General features: G+C 36.3%; 4 protein-coding genes across 7 annotated transcripts in view; 2 read left to right on the top strand and 2 right to left on the bottom strand.

Moving 5' to 3' along the window:
• The window catches only part of LOC116286214 (tachykinin-like peptides receptor 86C), a 67,863-nt gene that overhangs the window by 36,459 nt on the left and 15,530 nt on the right, over positions 1–15,874 (bottom strand). The window lies entirely within an intron of this gene.
• Positions 3,582–7,767, top strand: LOC148910366 (uncharacterized). Its single transcript, XM_089031653.1, has 4 exons — positions 3,582–3,731; positions 4,160–4,260; positions 4,582–5,604; positions 5,797–7,767. Exons 2-4 carry the CDS (start codon positions 4,195–4,197, stop codon positions 7,765–7,767), a joined length of 3,060 nt encoding a protein of 1,019 aa, XP_088887779.1. The 5' UTR covers positions 3,582–3,731; positions 4,160–4,194.
• LOC148910365 (uncharacterized) lies at positions 8,057–9,155 on the top strand. The gene is made up of 3 exons (XM_089031657.1): positions 8,057–8,364; positions 8,471–8,725; positions 8,999–9,155. Exons 1-3 carry the CDS (start codon positions 8,072–8,074, stop codon positions 9,153–9,155), a joined length of 705 nt encoding a protein of 234 aa, XP_088887783.1. The 5' UTR covers positions 8,057–8,071.
• Positions 8,912–14,121, bottom strand: LOC148910364 (uncharacterized). 3 transcript variants are annotated; one of them, XM_089031654.1, is made up of 10 exons: positions 13,593–14,118; positions 12,971–13,506; positions 12,537–12,894; positions 12,201–12,398; positions 11,825–12,011; positions 11,308–11,559; positions 10,867–11,038; positions 10,460–10,608; positions 10,173–10,373; positions 8,912–9,775 (listed from the first exon to the last, which is right to left on the bottom strand). In XM_089031654.1, the coding sequence occupies exons 1-10, from the start codon at positions 13,944–13,946 to the stop codon at positions 9,609–9,611; spliced, it is 2,574 nt and encodes an 857-aa protein (XP_088887780.1). In that variant the 5' UTR covers positions 13,947–14,118; the 3' UTR covers positions 8,912–9,608. The 3 variants fall into 3 exon arrangements, with proteins under 3 accessions (XP_088887780.1, XP_088887781.1, XP_088887782.1); XM_089031655.1 differs by lacking the exon at positions 10,173–10,373 and having other exon boundaries at positions 13,593–14,119; XM_089031656.1 differs by lacking the exon at positions 8,912–9,775 and having other exon boundaries at positions 10,179–10,373; positions 10,533–10,608; positions 13,593–14,121.

Below are 15,874 nucleotides of genomic sequence, written 5' to 3'. Positions count from 1 at the left end.
TTTTAATTCTACTAAATTTAACTTCAGTAAAAAAAATTGGATTTTTTCAATGTTATCATTTTTTTACAGGCAATCATAGTCAATTTTTGCTCTATATTAACATTCCGTTCGAATTTCATACACTTTCTTCATATTTTTCTTGTTTTATTTTCATTTTTTATTTGTTTTGTGGTTTCGCCGCTTATAAACTCAATGACCTTGTTTGTTTTATCCTCAATTATGACTGAAAACTGCAACTATGAAAACCATCCTTGTTAGTTTTTAATGGTACATTCTTAAGTGCTCTTATGTCAATGTTACAAAATCCAAGATTTTTCGGTTTGAATTAATTTTAGCTTTTTTCAAATATTGAACATTTTAGGTTCTATCTTTAGTGTTATTTCACACAATACTAACGACGAAAATTTCTCCTTTCCTTATGCTAATAAATAAGTATTGTTTGTGAAGATCGGTTTTATAATTGGAATATTGATTATCGCAATATGAATCTCTCTTGTTCATCATTTCTCAATCTTCGATTATGGGATGACACAGCTGGTACTTTAATTACATCCATTCAAATTTTTTCGTCCTTTCTTTTCTTTCATTTTTCTCTTTTTGTACCATTGAGAAAAAATATACCATTCACCCGCCAATAAACACGCGTACGCGTGACATGTTTAGCTTTTTCGCCATATCCACAGGAATCCCGCGCATGAATGAATGAAATTTGGGTGCCAAGATAGGAGGTCTTGCAAAACAAAGAAATATTGCATAAATAGAAATTATATTTAATGTCTTTCACAAAAAAAAGAGAAAATGACTGAAAGTGTAAAATTTTCTTTTTCTTTCGGGGGGGGGGGGGGGGGGGATCGTCTATTTCATCCCCCTCCCTGCTCGTTGCGCCCCTGAGACAGATGGTTTGCTTGCTTTGCCGTCGTTTCAACTCCTTTGTAATTCAAAACCAATAAAATCAATTGGAAAATAAAATAGGAAAATAAAAGGGAATAAATTCCATCATTCATTAAAAACCTTTTAATGAAAAAGAAAACATTTCCTGTTAATCAATGATTCGCAGATAAGCAACGCAATGAATTGGTGTTTCTTTATTCCGAACGTTAAAAAGATAACACCGGGGTATTTTTTTGCTTACAATTGTTTTTTTTCAAAGAATAGGAGAGTTTCTGAGATGTTAAGCTTCCCTTGGGCAAGATAATTTATGGAGATTGCCAACCATTCTAAAAACAAGGATATTAAGATCATTTACTGCATTTAATGTGACAATGTATGAAAAATAAAGGAAAGAAGATCAATAAAACTACTGATTGTCATTCTTTTTATTCTTTTTAAAAGATTTCTAGGTTTATTAGGACAAGATCAATTAATCTACTATCAGCAATTTTGCTAGTTTAATTCTGCTTTCTTGTATTCTATCCGTTTCTTATGCAAATGCTTTATTTTGTGGGTCGCAATAAGTGAGGTGGAACAACACGATAATTGTTTGAGTTCCAAGTACTAATGTTCCGATAATTGCATCAGAGGTGTTATTTCGATTTTTCCTCCTCGCTGACGAAAGCCCTTTCAGAGTTTATATAGATTGTCTGGTATAATCGTTTAGATTTGTTGTTTCGTAGCTTCGATGAGCGAATAAAGGGTTATCTTTGAGCCCTCTCAAAGCCCCCTAGACATATTTTTTATTTTGCAGTAAGGATTTATTCTGCGTAGTGAATTATTTTGGAATGAATTAAGTTATATTACCCTTCCAGATACTCAAATGGTTGTGAAGGCAGCACTAGCACTCAAATTGATTCATTTTTTATTAATCCGAAAAAGAGAAACCACCAACATGCAAATCATGGCTTCCCCCTCAATTAACAAAACTCAGAAACAACTGGCCTCCACACTTAAATTGATTCCTTTTTGATTAATCCGAAAAAGGGAAACCACGAACATTTAAATGGTTTCCCTCGATTAACGAAACTTAAAAACAAAGATGGCCTCCACACTCAAATTGATTTCTTTTTGTGATTAATTAATACGAAAAATAGAAACCACCAACATGCAAATCGGTTTCCCTCTAAATAAACGAAACTGAGAATCAATGATGGCCTCCACACTCAAATGGGTTACTTTGCCATTAATCTGAAAACGGAAAACCACCTACATTGAAATGGCTTCTCTCTCAATTAACGAAACTCAGAAACAAAGATGGCCTCCACACCCAAATGGTCTTTTTTAAGAGAAGATGTCTGTAAAAACCAGACAATCGTGGCAAAGCTCAAAATATAGATTTTGCTCATATTTTAACCATAGATAGACCATAACATGAAACAAATCATGAGGTATTTTGTTTGAAAAAAAATTGCATTTTTTACGAGAAAATCGCGAAAAATGAAATTTCGTCAAATCGCTGCTTTGAGACGGTCAGATTTTAAGTCAACTTTGGTGGCCTCGTGTGGCAAACTTAAATACTCTTATGACTTCAAACCTTCTTAAAATTGTTAATTGACATCTTAAGTTTAGTCCAAAGGCTTTATAAAAATTTCTAGCTACTTTTTGATATTATTTTAAATTTATTTTAAAGTTATACTTTACGCCTTATGAAAAATAGTGTAAAAACAAAAAAATATTTTACTATGTGCTACCCAAAATTATTCAATAATATTTCGTATACTTAAAGTCAAGATATTAAATATATGACTATGAAAAAAACCGCTTGGGTAAATGTGATGGAGCGAAGTTATGGAGCTTCGAACTTTCGCAAAATCGTGCTTCGGTCTAAGGTCTACGGTCGCCTAAGATCTGTCAAATCGTCAAATCGTCAAGTCGCAACTAACAATTTGCATCAACAATCACGGGTTTTTTTCTTTTGCCGGCAAACTGTCTTTAAATCAAAACAACAAAAACAAAAACATATTTTGCCATTAAATTTCGTAGATTTCAACAACTTGTAGCTATAAATCTTGTAATTTATATAGTTCATATTTAGCCCGCCAGCGCTGGATAATTTATGCACAGGACTTCGATTAAATTGTAAACACTTTTTAAATTGCGGTTTTCCTTGTATTTGCTGTCTTATTAAAAATATATTAGTTTGATTTCTTTAGGGAATATGTGGACGATAAATTCGCCAATTTTCTAAAAAATATATATAAGCTTCGAAAGAACCAAACCCGACATTTGTTGATCGACACTAAGATAAGGATGGCGGGGACTAATTAACATTGACATGTTATGTGTGTTTTCCGACTACCCGACTAAAAGTTAGAGCAAAATCAAAATATTTTTAGATGGTTACGTTGTTTGGGCTTTTAACAAGTTCAACTCGGTGTAAAAATGGAGATACATTGTTTTTTTTAAAGCTGTTGCTGGAGGGAACTGTGGTCCTGATCCAAGAGATCGTCACAAATATTGTAAAGTGATTCCTTTCGTTGCATGTAAAAAGGAGATTTCTAGTCATGAGAATCTATTTCAATTTTCTGGACACGAGAATGAAGTAGATCTGATTTTAAGTAGAGCTGGATTATTTACACGTCCCAAAGATATCGAAACCTGGACGATTTGTGCACTTCATCGCGGAAAACTAGGGCTGGGTTGGACAAGGAAGCTTATTACAAGGTGTAGAGTACCCGTGCAAATCTCTAGTCATGGAAAAGGCAAAAGAAAGTGGCCGAAGGGTGAAAGGGGAATCGGTAAAAGAGATGCGCAATTTATCTTAAAGAAGACTGGCGTTTTTGTTCAACCTGGCTCAGGTAACATATTTTTGTCGATTCTATTTAATCAAGAGAATATGAACTAAGAGAAGGAATCCTACCTATATAGCCTTGTAACCATCATGTGCACAGTTTGATGCTATTTTTAGCTTGGAAATATTTTGAGCGAAGAACCTGATTGGTTGATTTCTTGAGGGTAGGCGGCTTCCAGTCTTGCAGTAATCAAAAGCCTGTGTTTTTGTTGTGAACGTAGCGAAATATGGCGCTTTTCGTGTCCTAAAACGAGGCATTAAAGGGAAGCATGATTATCGCGCGGGCATGGTAACGAGTTAAAAATAGCATCAATGATTCTAAAAATAGCGTCAAAGTGTGCACATGATGGTGCACGGGGATTCCTTCTCTTAGTTCATTTTCTCTTGATTTAATAAATTGATTCAGTCGCTCAGTCTAGTACTGGTTTTTGTCAGGTGTCTGCGTCAACTGTAGAAAACTGCTAAGGGAAATGGAAAAAGAAGAGGACGATAATCATGAAACTGAAGTCACCATTGAAATGAGTAATCTGAAACTGGTATGGATTGTATATTGATGTAATCGGCTGATAAATGCGATAATCAATCTAAGGCATTCATTTAGTCCCTCAGCCCCTCCCTCCCTGCGCCGTCGATTAGTATATGATGGCGATACAAACACAGGCATCCCAACCATTCGCCTGAGGTTATTGTTTCTCAATTCAATTAAAACTCTGAAACGGCATAGTTTTATTCACACATACAATTGTTTGTTTGTTTGTTTGTAAAAAAAGATTTAGAGAAGAAGGGATAATCAGAATGCCTATGCCAAAAAAATAATGAGCAGTAGAACTGATAATTTTGGTTGTTTCTATCTTTAGGAAGAAAACAAAGACGAAGAGGTGTCTTTAGGACCAGTATTTGCAAGTCCAGCACTCTCTCAAATAGATGATAATGAATGCTTTAGTCCAGATACTCCAAAAAGCCTTTACAAGCCAAGCCAAGAGTCACTTTTGTTTACTCCTGTTGCAGAAGAATCTCCGCGAGCAAAATTAAATGAATATCTTAGTTCCAGAGACATAAGTCCCGTCCGAAATACTCTGACGATTCCATGGGATTTTGCGTCGGAGCGTACTAAAAGATTGCATCTACGAAAGGCGCAACAAGTGGTTCATACGTGTCTCGAGGAAATTGCCCCAGGAGAATCAGCCCAGCTGTTTAATCACTTAGATAAAAAAAAGTTTGAAGGTTCTAACGTTGATTGCTCATTAATGGAGGCCCTGTCTGAATGTTATAATAACGCAGAACACTGGAGTTCTCGTCGCCAGATACTATCTATAATGGCTGATAAGGTTGGCTTTAAAGATTTGCTTAGGTGGATACCAACCTTAACTAAATATCGCTATGACATTGCTAGGCATCACATATTATTGCATGGCCGAGGCACAGCACTGCCACCTGTGAATAACACTAGGATGTGTGTGAAAAAAGAGAAACTCGATCACTTTCTTTCATTTCTAACGAGCACTCACATAGTGCAAGATTTGCCTTTTGGAGAAAAGACACTTAGGCTTTCTTGTGATGCAGAAATAAGGATCCCCAATGTTGTTCGAACATTGATACCAGAGCAGATAATCCGAAAGTATCAAGGCTACTGTAGTGAAATAGGATTTGAGCCAATGAGCCGCAGCACCTTGTGGAGAGTCCTTAACGTGTGCTCGGCATCCACCCGCAAGTCTCTGCAAGGTTTAGACTATTTTTCTGCAGTTGGAGCAGATGCTTTTGACGACCTACAAAATGTGATCGATAAACTTGGAGATGAATGTGGAAAGGGCCTTACTTGGACCAAAGATTTAAGTGACAGATTTAAACTTGCCAAACGATACCTTAAATGTGATTACAAGGTAAAGCAAATTTGAAATAACTATACGAAAAAACCTTAAAGCAACAGAAGACGCCTTTTCCGAGACTAGAGTAAAATCAACTTACATCATGTGTACGCGAGAAAATTCAACATACAGACGGGACGATGACTACGCCTTTTGTATAGTGTTATTTGTTTTATTCTTAATTATTTGGTTTTTCTTTCTTCATAGGTCCACGTTTCAAAAAGTTCAATGGTCGCCGATCATTGTAGAACTTTTGCACTCAGTGACCCAGATGATGACGATTTTACTAGTGATTGTGATCATGAGCACAATATGCAGTGTGACAGATGCCATCTTCTAACTGCTGCTATGGATGAACTACAGGTAGTTCTTGCAAAAGCCGAGTGTTCTAAGGAAGAAAGAGAAGAAATGGAGTATATAGTGTCAACGTCAGTACATAGTATCAGTGCTTGGAAAGCTCATCTCCTTAGAAACGTGAACCAAGATTCCGCGAGACAAGAAATTCTTGAGACCTTAGATCAACACTCTGTTCTGCTAGTATCAGATTGGGCAATGAAATTCTTGCCAAGGAAGTACCGAGAAAATCAAAGAGACTGGTTCGGTAAGAGGGGAATCTCTTGGCACCTTACCGTGGCTATTCGAAAGAGTGCTGATGGTGAAATGCAAATGCTGACATTTGTTCATCCATTCCAATCTTGCAATCAGGAAAGCTCTGCAATTTTGGCTATTTTCGATGACATACTTAAAGAGTTGAAAAACGTCAAACCAGTTGTGAAAAGCGTGTATTTAAAAGAAGACAATGCTGGATGTTATCATTCAGCATCAACTCTGCTTCTTATTCACCAAGTAGCTATGAAGCATAATATCTCTCTTAGACGCATCGATTTCTCAGATCCACAAGGTGGAAAAGGAAGTTGCGATCGTAAGGCGGCATTGATCAAGAATCATATGAAAATGTATTTAAATGCAGGCAACGATATCGAAACCGCTGAACAAATGAAGAGCGCAATAGAATCTTGTGGTGGCATAAGTGGTGTAGTAGTAGCGCTTTGTGGCCCGCAACCCTCTGTAAACTTAAAAGTAAAATGGGAAGGCGTGAGTCTCATTAACAATATTGAATACGACACTGAAGGAATCAAAGTTTGGAGGGCGTACGGAGTTGGACCTGGGAAATTCTTGCAATGGAGTAGTTTCGACTTACCCAAAAACTTGCCTGAGCTGAACAAAATCTCAGTAAACGAAAGCCCAACAGGCGCATTCGTTGCAATCAAGGCAAGAAAGAATTCCCTTTTAAGAACAAAGATAACCAAAAAAGCCGATGGAGGGAAAGGTGATGACAAAGATGTCGAAGCTGCTTCTGAAGGTGATGATGATGAAAAAGAAAAAGATGATAACGAAATGTTGTATTCCTGTCCTGAGGAGGGGTGCATACGGTCATTTCAGAGATACCATTCTCTGGAAAACCATCTCGATCTAGAACGACACAAATACGTGATAGAGCATGAAACACTGTACGATAAGGCGATGAACCTATACGCAAACAAATTGGAACATGGAGCTAGTACTATTTCTGAATCCGGTAAAGAAATGAACCAACCACTGGATAATGCAAAAGCACTACCGATGGGCTGGGCACTTAAGACGACAGCTAAAAAAAAGAGGTTCACCGACAGCCAAAGAAATTACCTGATCAAAGTTTTTCAAACAGGAGAACGGACAGGTCAAAAAGCCAACCCGTCAACCGTTTCAAAGGCGATGAGGACAGCTAGAAATAAGGACGGTGCTCGTTTGTTTGGGAAGAACGAGTTTTTGACACCACAACAGATATCTAGTTTTTTCTCGCGCGTAGCGGCAAAGAAAAAAGTCGACATCCATGATGGGGATGATGATTCAGAATTAGAACGACACCAACTAGACGTGGAAAATGAGCTACAAGAATTAAGAAAGAAAGTAATGTACGAGGTAGCTGTTCAACATCCAATTATGTTTCAAGCATACGACATTTGCAAAATGGCATCTCAGTCAAAACTATCAAACTTTTCCATTACAATGTTACAAGATATGTGTACCTCGTTGGAACTGGACATATCTTCTATTAAAATAAAGCGAAAGAAGCCATATGTTGATCTTCTCGAGAAATTGGTCGCCACCTGTAGTTGTTCAACGTCTAATATTTAAAGCGTATATCAGGTCTAGAATTTTTTTACGGTTTTGGCATCTCTAGATGATATAAATAAATATTCCAAAAAAAATTTTTCGATTTCGAATTTTTTTCACCTCGAAATCAGCCTTCAAAGTTAGATTTCTGGCGACGCCCAGTCGTGTTGGCCGTGTTTTAGGAGACTGGTAACTAGTGACGTAAATTCGAGAACCGAGAAAAGCGATTGTCAAGGATACGAGTAGACAAAGTATTGTAAACATTGACCCGTTAGTGACTTTCATTCCTTCAAAAAACATAAATTTCAATATATAATTTCACAAGATGGCTACGAACTATTACGGGAGTGATTGCAGCTCTGAAAGCGAGATTTCAAGTATATATTCAGAGGAAGAGGATGGAGAAATAGAGGACGAATGCCATCAACATGCTGAAACACACGAGTCAGATGATAGCTACCCCAGGTCTGAATCTCACGAATTGGTAGGACCATATTCTTCAGAACCACTTGCTGATGCGGAATGGCTCAGTGAATATAACGAAGAAATTTCAAAGATCGAGAAGAGAAATGAAAAGCTTCAAGAAAGATTTGATGGCGTCACGCCGAATAGCGCTTGGTACGTAACTATCAAGATCTAGCTACAAGCTCACTCTTTTTGCAAAATATTTAGTTTCGTTTTGATTTTTTTACTAACTCGCAAATCTAAACGTTTCCTCTTTTAGGTGTAGATGCGGTCATTGCAAGAAAGACTTACTTCAAAAACCTCAAGAGTGTAATTGCTGTCACGAAATAGAGGGTTGTCTCGAGTCACTGAAGTCTTCCGAAGTGCTCGAAGAATTGGAAGTACCTCCCATTTGTGTGACCTTACATCCAGGGTTTGAGCCTGTTTGTTTAAATCGCTGGTCCCTACGTTCATCATGTGCCAAATACCGCACTATCGACGGATATAAGTATAGACAAACTGGCAGTGAAGAAGAGTGAGTAAATCCTTTTTTTTTCTTCTAAGCTTAGTTTTAATTACATGGGCCCAGAACAAGTAAGATAACTATGACTAATGTTTTCTTCCTTATTTTCTTATATCTTTTACTGTTCACGTGCTTTACAAGTCATACCATGCCGTTTTAAAGTATTACTTATTTCCATGATAATGATGTAAATAGCAATTGTAACTGACAGTTGTTTATTTCAAGAATATATTCTTGTTTGTTTGATAAGTTTATATACTAACAAATTATCATTTCATATTTTAGGCTTCTCCGTGCAACAGCTTACAGGGAATTCACCCAATTGGTTCATGGTTATCAAGGAGGAGGATCCAAGAGAATCCCACTGCCTGCTTGTGCATACCACTCGATAAGAAAACAGTTTCCTAGCACCGATTTTTGTGGATACGAAGATAACGAGTGATACATATTATATTATAAACAGAACATTGCATTAGAGTGATTTTACTTGAAGCATGAAAAAAATTGCACTACATAGTAGTAGATATTCACTGTTTTCTTTTGTTTTACTTCGACTCTCCTCACTAATTATACAACTTTGTATCATGGGTCTAATAGAAATGACTCAAATTGCCTTTATGAGGGTTGTTTTGTATTTGTCACTTTGTATTGCACTTACAACTATAATAAGAAATTATAAAATAATTAATTGTAAAAAGTATTACAAAATGATACATTTCTACATATTAATATAAGAGTGAAGTCACTAAACCAGTGAAATGGATAGTAGACTAATACACCTTAGCACTGAGACTCTAATGCCATTGTTTTCTTTTGTGTCTATTTGACTATTACACCTTAACAAGTAATTTCTATTTCACGGGTTTAGTAACTTCACTCTAAAAGCAAGAGAGTATTAACTGCTTTTCTGGTTTTTAGGGCAGTCTTTCACATTCTTGTGTCCTTTCATGGGATTCTTGCAATGAGTGCAATGAGGGATTGATTTCTCTATCCTGCCTTCTCCAATCTTCTTTGTTTTCTTCATTTCGGCAGCTTTGGCTTCTTGTTCAAGTACCTGTGATACTGATAAAAGTAATGCACAAATTAGCATGAAGTGAATAGTTGATGACAAAATTGTTAGTTTATATTATACTTCTATTATGTTATGACTGTTAGATTATTCAACATATTAGAAATAAACCTTCATGACTTAGACACAACAGTCTAATTATGAAGAAAGATCTATAGTGAAAGCACTGAATAAGGACTTGGTGATATTTGAACACTGAAACAGAGTGCAGTCAGTATAATCAGTGAAATAGTACAAAATCTAAATAGTAGTAATAATTAGCACAAATTCATTTGTTTTCTTTTGTTTGGTAAGCACTATTCAGTGCTATTCAGCTAAGCAAATTTCACAGGTATGATGATGGCACTCTTCAAACTTAGAAACATCAATGGGAAATAACATCCTACTCACATGGTGTTGTGGGTGGTACATTGTCTACAACCATACTCTTTCTTTTTTCCTTTTTTTCCAAAGCCACAGTTTTACTTTCTTTTACCAGCATCATGTTCATTGATGGTGGGGTCATTTCTTTTAATTCTTTCTGTGCCTCTCTTAACATGTCTTCTTTCTGCAATGCTTCGAGAAAAGTGATGTATATCTCTTCCACATACCCTATTGATAAAAGATAAACAATAACATGTATACAAGTATTTTTTGACTTTTTGTTAAATCAGATGTGCCGAAATAGCAATTCTTACCATAATCTGGTTTTATTCTCACATCTCTTACAGTAGCCTCCCCATTTTTAAACTTCGGATAAATAAATCTCACTTGGTCTGATCCATCTGGCTTCTTTTTTGTCTCTCTAATGATATTGTAGTTGAAGTGGCTTACAGCAAGTATTTGTCTTGGAAGGAAAGAAAACAAAGAGAATGATTATAACAAATTATTATTCTTATTATTCGAATATCTTAGTTTGATTTCATTTGTTTCTTTGTTTTGCATATTGTAATTCAAGTTTTTGCAAGAATGCAAATATTTAGTCATGCATTTATGTCTTATTTCTTGATAGCTTTTATATGAGAATAATACTATGATTATAATATTAGAAAAATATATATAGCAAAAATACATATTGATACAAGTTATACACAGTACTAGATACCTGCAATACATTCCAGGGAAAGAGAATGCAATCATTTTGGGACAAAACTGATTTAGTAGCGAGTGAAATCCCTCGAGGCAACTTGTTTGCGATAAAGGAGAAGCCTGTTTAATGCCAGCAACAATTCCTTTTTTGCTCAATGCTTTGTCCAGTTTCTCATATGCCACAGAATCTAATAAAGAAAAATAACATAATTATAACAGTCAAATAGGTGCTAGGTACTAGGAGTCAACTTTTCTGGGCTAGAAAAATTCAATTTTATGCACCAGGTTTGGGATTTGCAAATAAGAAGTGGGAATTGGAGTTGCTCAAAAACATAACTAATTTGAGAGCATGGGATTTGGCCAGGAAATGGAATTTGGATCACTCTTCCAAAACCGTGTGAACAAAACAGTGGTGACAAATTTTGAAATTATCAACATAAAAATAGAGAAAGAGTACCAGGGATAAGCCATTTCCTAGGTGTTATGTCATCGGCATGTGAGCACTTATTGAACAGAGGGTCAGGTAGATCTTTATGCCTATTAAGAATGTGGCTTTTGAAGGAGTTGAATTTTGACCAGATGATTCTTCCGGTTCCACAGACAGTTGATGTCGCACTCCAATGGAGATGGTTTAAGCAAGGCTGAATCCAGTCCTTGATTAATTCACATCCTTTTTCTCTTGCAACTTTGTTCAGAGCCTTCTTGACAGCTGCAAATTAAATGCAATATATTACTATTATTATCATAATATACATATGCCATTAGAATAAATGTATTCATAAACAATCATTCTGACTCCAAAGGTGACATGAAAACAGGTATAGTTGACCAAGAGATATTCAAAGATAACTGTAGTAAATATTTACTAATATTTGCTTTGCCTTCATTAAATAAGTGGTGTAGAGGTTTAAAATATGTCACACCAATAATTAATAAAATATGATATTAATAATAATACCACTAGATATTCATACATTTCTTTAGGTGCCAAAGATCAAAATAGTGAGTAATATTTGGCAGCTTTTCTCGCATGTGTTTGGCAATGGAGAGATGTCTGTCAGATACGAAGGTGCCAATTGTAAGGCCAATTTGAAGAAGGAAGTTGATGCTCCTATTGAAACCAACGTACTCCATCGCCGTACTGCTACCAGTTTCATTTCTCTAAAAGGAACAATGACACAATGCAAAGATTAGCATTAATTATCTTATAGAGTCAAATAAGAATGTGTGTACAGAACATAATGAATGTAAAGTCAACAAAGTGCTTTTTTACAAGTTTAATTCTCACTACCTGTTTTGGCAGTAAGGACAGATATAGTAGAATCATAACATCCAATGATGATAACATACCTGTACGAGGGAAAAATGAATAATGTTCGGCAAATTACAAAGGAAGATTGAGTATACTCCAAATTTGGCGCTGTGTCCCATGCTGTCATGCCTGGCATCTCCAGATAGTGTTAGGGGCTCTGGCAGTGACTTTACTTCACTTAGCATTACTTTTTGGTACTTTTTCCAAAACAGCAGGATGGAAGGAAACAGCTTTTCCTAAAATTCAAAAAATAAATTTACATGGAAAATAATTCTCCTACTTCTCAGGTACAGAGCCCTTGTTTGCATTACTCAACTAAATTCAACTATGATAGATCATTTTTATAAATAAAGCATTTTGTAAACATTGCGTACCCCTTGATGTTTAAAGAAAGTAGTAAGTGTGATGCAGGCAACTCCCATGTGCTGAAATAGCCTGAAAACCTTGCTTGCAGAAGCACCTGCAGTTAGGACAGCAAAGCACAGGAGAATATTACCAGCTGGGATCTTAGTGCCTGTCATGTTGGGTTGGCTTCTCCAAGTATTTTCCTTCTTTGGGCATCTGGGGTTTTGGCATGTAGTAGTGATATTGACCATAGTCCCTACTTCTCGGTATGTCACAACAGGGTTTTCAGTCTTGCAGGAGTGGCAGAAGGAGAACAACAATAACAGCTTGGACAAGAAGACAATGTACTTAGGCTCAGTTCTAGTGCTATAGTTGCTTGAATTGAATCTGTAAGACAAAACAACAGCAAAACAAATTATTTTTTGTCAAGATTTAAACTATAAAGATCAAATTTATTCCATACCTCTTTCCTGTCATATGCTCTTCATCCTCCGTTTCAGTTTCTGTCTCTGTATCTGTGTAGGGGTGATAGTCAACGTCATCAGGGATACTCTCAGGCTCTTCCTCTGTAATGTCATAGTCAACTGTGTCCTCATCATCTTCCTCCACTTCCATATTTACATACTCATCGTCTTGTTCCAAATTCTCTCCGATCCTTTCTCCAAGACCTTCTTCATGGTCGTTCAGCTGTGTTAAATTACACTGAATACCACAGGACGATTTTGGAGTGGGTTCCTTTGCCAGAGAATCGATCTTGTTTTTTAAATCGATGCATTTATTATGTAGCAATCGTTTTTCTTCTTTGAGCTTTTTGCAAGCCAAGCAATCTGGAGTCTGGGTGCTGAAATCCCGCGCTGAAGAACAATCCTCGGCACTGATTACTGTATCAGGCTCCTCTGCATTGTCTACAGGTAACCTGTCTTCATTCTCAAGCTCTCTAACAGGTCCCATGGCTTCTCTGGACTCACCAGTACTAGCAGCGATCATGTCTCTAAGAATCTATATAGTAAACAAACGATAGTGCTACAGTTGGGGCATATAGTCCAATATGTGTGACATTTTTTTATTATCAATCGACGACTTACCTTTCGGCGATTTCTTTGAGAATCGTTGGCTTCAGCTGAACTAGTCGATGGAACTGGGTAAAGTTTTGGGTATGACACAATTCCGGTCTCATCCCTTACTAAGTGTGCCAGCTTTCTGTCGTCTTCTCCGAAAGAGTAACGCTGACTGTAGTCCTCTGGAGAAAAGTGCTCCGAGCATATTGCCGAAGTCGCCGTAGGCGTCCATTTTGCTCGTCTTTTCAACACAAAATCGACCCATCTTTTCCTTCTAGCCTTTGCTATTGGTCGGTCATCATTAAAGTAAGGGATCGTATGAAGTTTTATGCCTTTCTTCGTTATATTTGAACACCCTCCAACCACGCACCTACTAGGCATATTTACAATACTTCGAAAGGCCGATCTAAACTGTGTCACCGAATTTACGTCACAGAAAAACTAGTGCCAGTCCATTAGCGTCTCCCAAAACACGGCCAACACGACTGGGCGTCGCCAGAAATCTAACTTTGAAGGCTGATTTCGAGGTGAAAAAAATTCGAAATCGAAAATTTTTTTGAGGAATATTTATCTATATCATCTAGAGATGACAAAACCGTAAAAAAATTCTAGACCTGATATACACTTTAAAGTTGTCAACTGATAGCACGTCCGTTTTCAGGTATGTAAGGAAGTGACGTTATTAGAAAAAAAAGAATACAGGTTCTGGTTATTCGCAATTATTACAAGATCGAAGCTAGCTACCATAAAGTAGAATCCGCATGATCACTCCAATAAAAGTAATCTGAATCCAATGCTAAAATATATAAGGGAAATGTAGTCCCTATGTTTGTAGCATTTTACCTGAGAGGGTAGTCAAATCCCTCACCCGCGTGCACGCCCTATACCTTCTCGTTCTCGGGGTGTACATTAAAGGGGCCTTGTAGGAACGCAAATGCAATTACATGTTAATTATGCCGCCATCCTTATCTTAGTGTCGATCAACAAATGTCGGGTTGGTTCTTTCGAAGCTTATATATATTTTTTAGAAAATTGGCGAATTTATCGTCCACATATTCCCTAAAGAAATCAAACTAATATATTTTTAATAAGACAGCAAATACAAGGAAAACCGCAATTCAAAAAGTGTTTACAATTTAATCGAAGTCCTGTGCATAAATTATCCAGCGCTGGCGGGCTAAATATGAACTATATAAATTACAAGATTTATAGCTACAAGTTGTTGAAATCTACGAAATTTAATGGCAAAATATGTTTTTGTTTTTGTTGTTTTGATTTAAAGACAGTTTGCCGGCAAAAGAAAAAAACCCGTGATTGTTGATGCAAATTGTTAGTTGCGACCTGACGATTTGACGATTTGACAGATCTTAGGCGACCGTAGACCTTAGACCGAAGCACGATTTTGCGAAAGTTCGAAGCTCCATAACTTCGCTCCATCACATTTACCCAAGCGGTTTTTTTCATAGTCATATATTTAATATCTTGACTTTAAGTATACGAAATATTATTGAATAATTTTGGGTAGCACATAGTAAAATATTTTTTTGTTTTTACACTATTTTTCATAAGGCGTAAAGTATAACTTTAAAATAAATTTAAAATAATATCAAAAAGTAGCTAGAAATTTTTATAAAGCCTTTGGACTAAACTTAAGATGTCAATTAACAATTTTAAGAAGGTTTGAAGTCATAAGAGTATTTAAGTTTGCCACACGAGGCCACCAAAGTTGACTTAAAATCTGACCGTCTCAAAGCAGCGATTTGACGAAATTTCATTTTTCGCGATTTTCTCGTAAAAAATGCAATTTTTTTTCAAACAAAATACCTCATGATTTGTTTCATGTTATGGTCTATCTATGGTTAAAATATGAGCAAAATCTATATTTTGAGCTTTGTCACGATTGTCTGGTTTTTACAGACATCTTCTCTTAATCAATCCGAAAAAGGGAAACCACAAACATTCAAATGGCTTCCTTCTCAATTAACGAGCCAGAAACATAGTTGTCCTTAACACTCATTTGGCTTCTCTTTGTTATCCATCTGTTGTCAAGATATCAATCTTTCCCTCGTTATTTTGCTGGGCTATGTGACCAGTCTATCCTATCAATTTTCTTTTAACGGCGTTTTCTCCGTCATAAAGATTAACATATCAAAATCGACTCCCTTCCTTCCTCATGATACTTTTTGACGGTTATATAACGAGCAGAACATCTTGTCTAACGAAATAAAAAAGTGGGAAAAACTCACTGCTTTCTAAACATTATTCATGGTGTATGGACACAATTTGATATTCAGTATATAAAAATACTC

Source organism: Actinia tenebrosa, unplaced genomic scaffold (genome assembly GCF_029948245.1).
Source record: "Actinia tenebrosa isolate PJP-AT-01 unplaced genomic scaffold, QUT_ActTen_1.0 PGA_scaffold17__23_contigs__length_9995812, whole genome shotgun sequence".
NCBI lineage: Eukaryota > Metazoa > Cnidaria > Anthozoa > Actiniaria > Actiniidae > Actinia > Actinia tenebrosa.
Note: the sequence above shows the minus strand (reverse complement) of the source record. Positions and strands in the feature narration are given on the sequence as shown.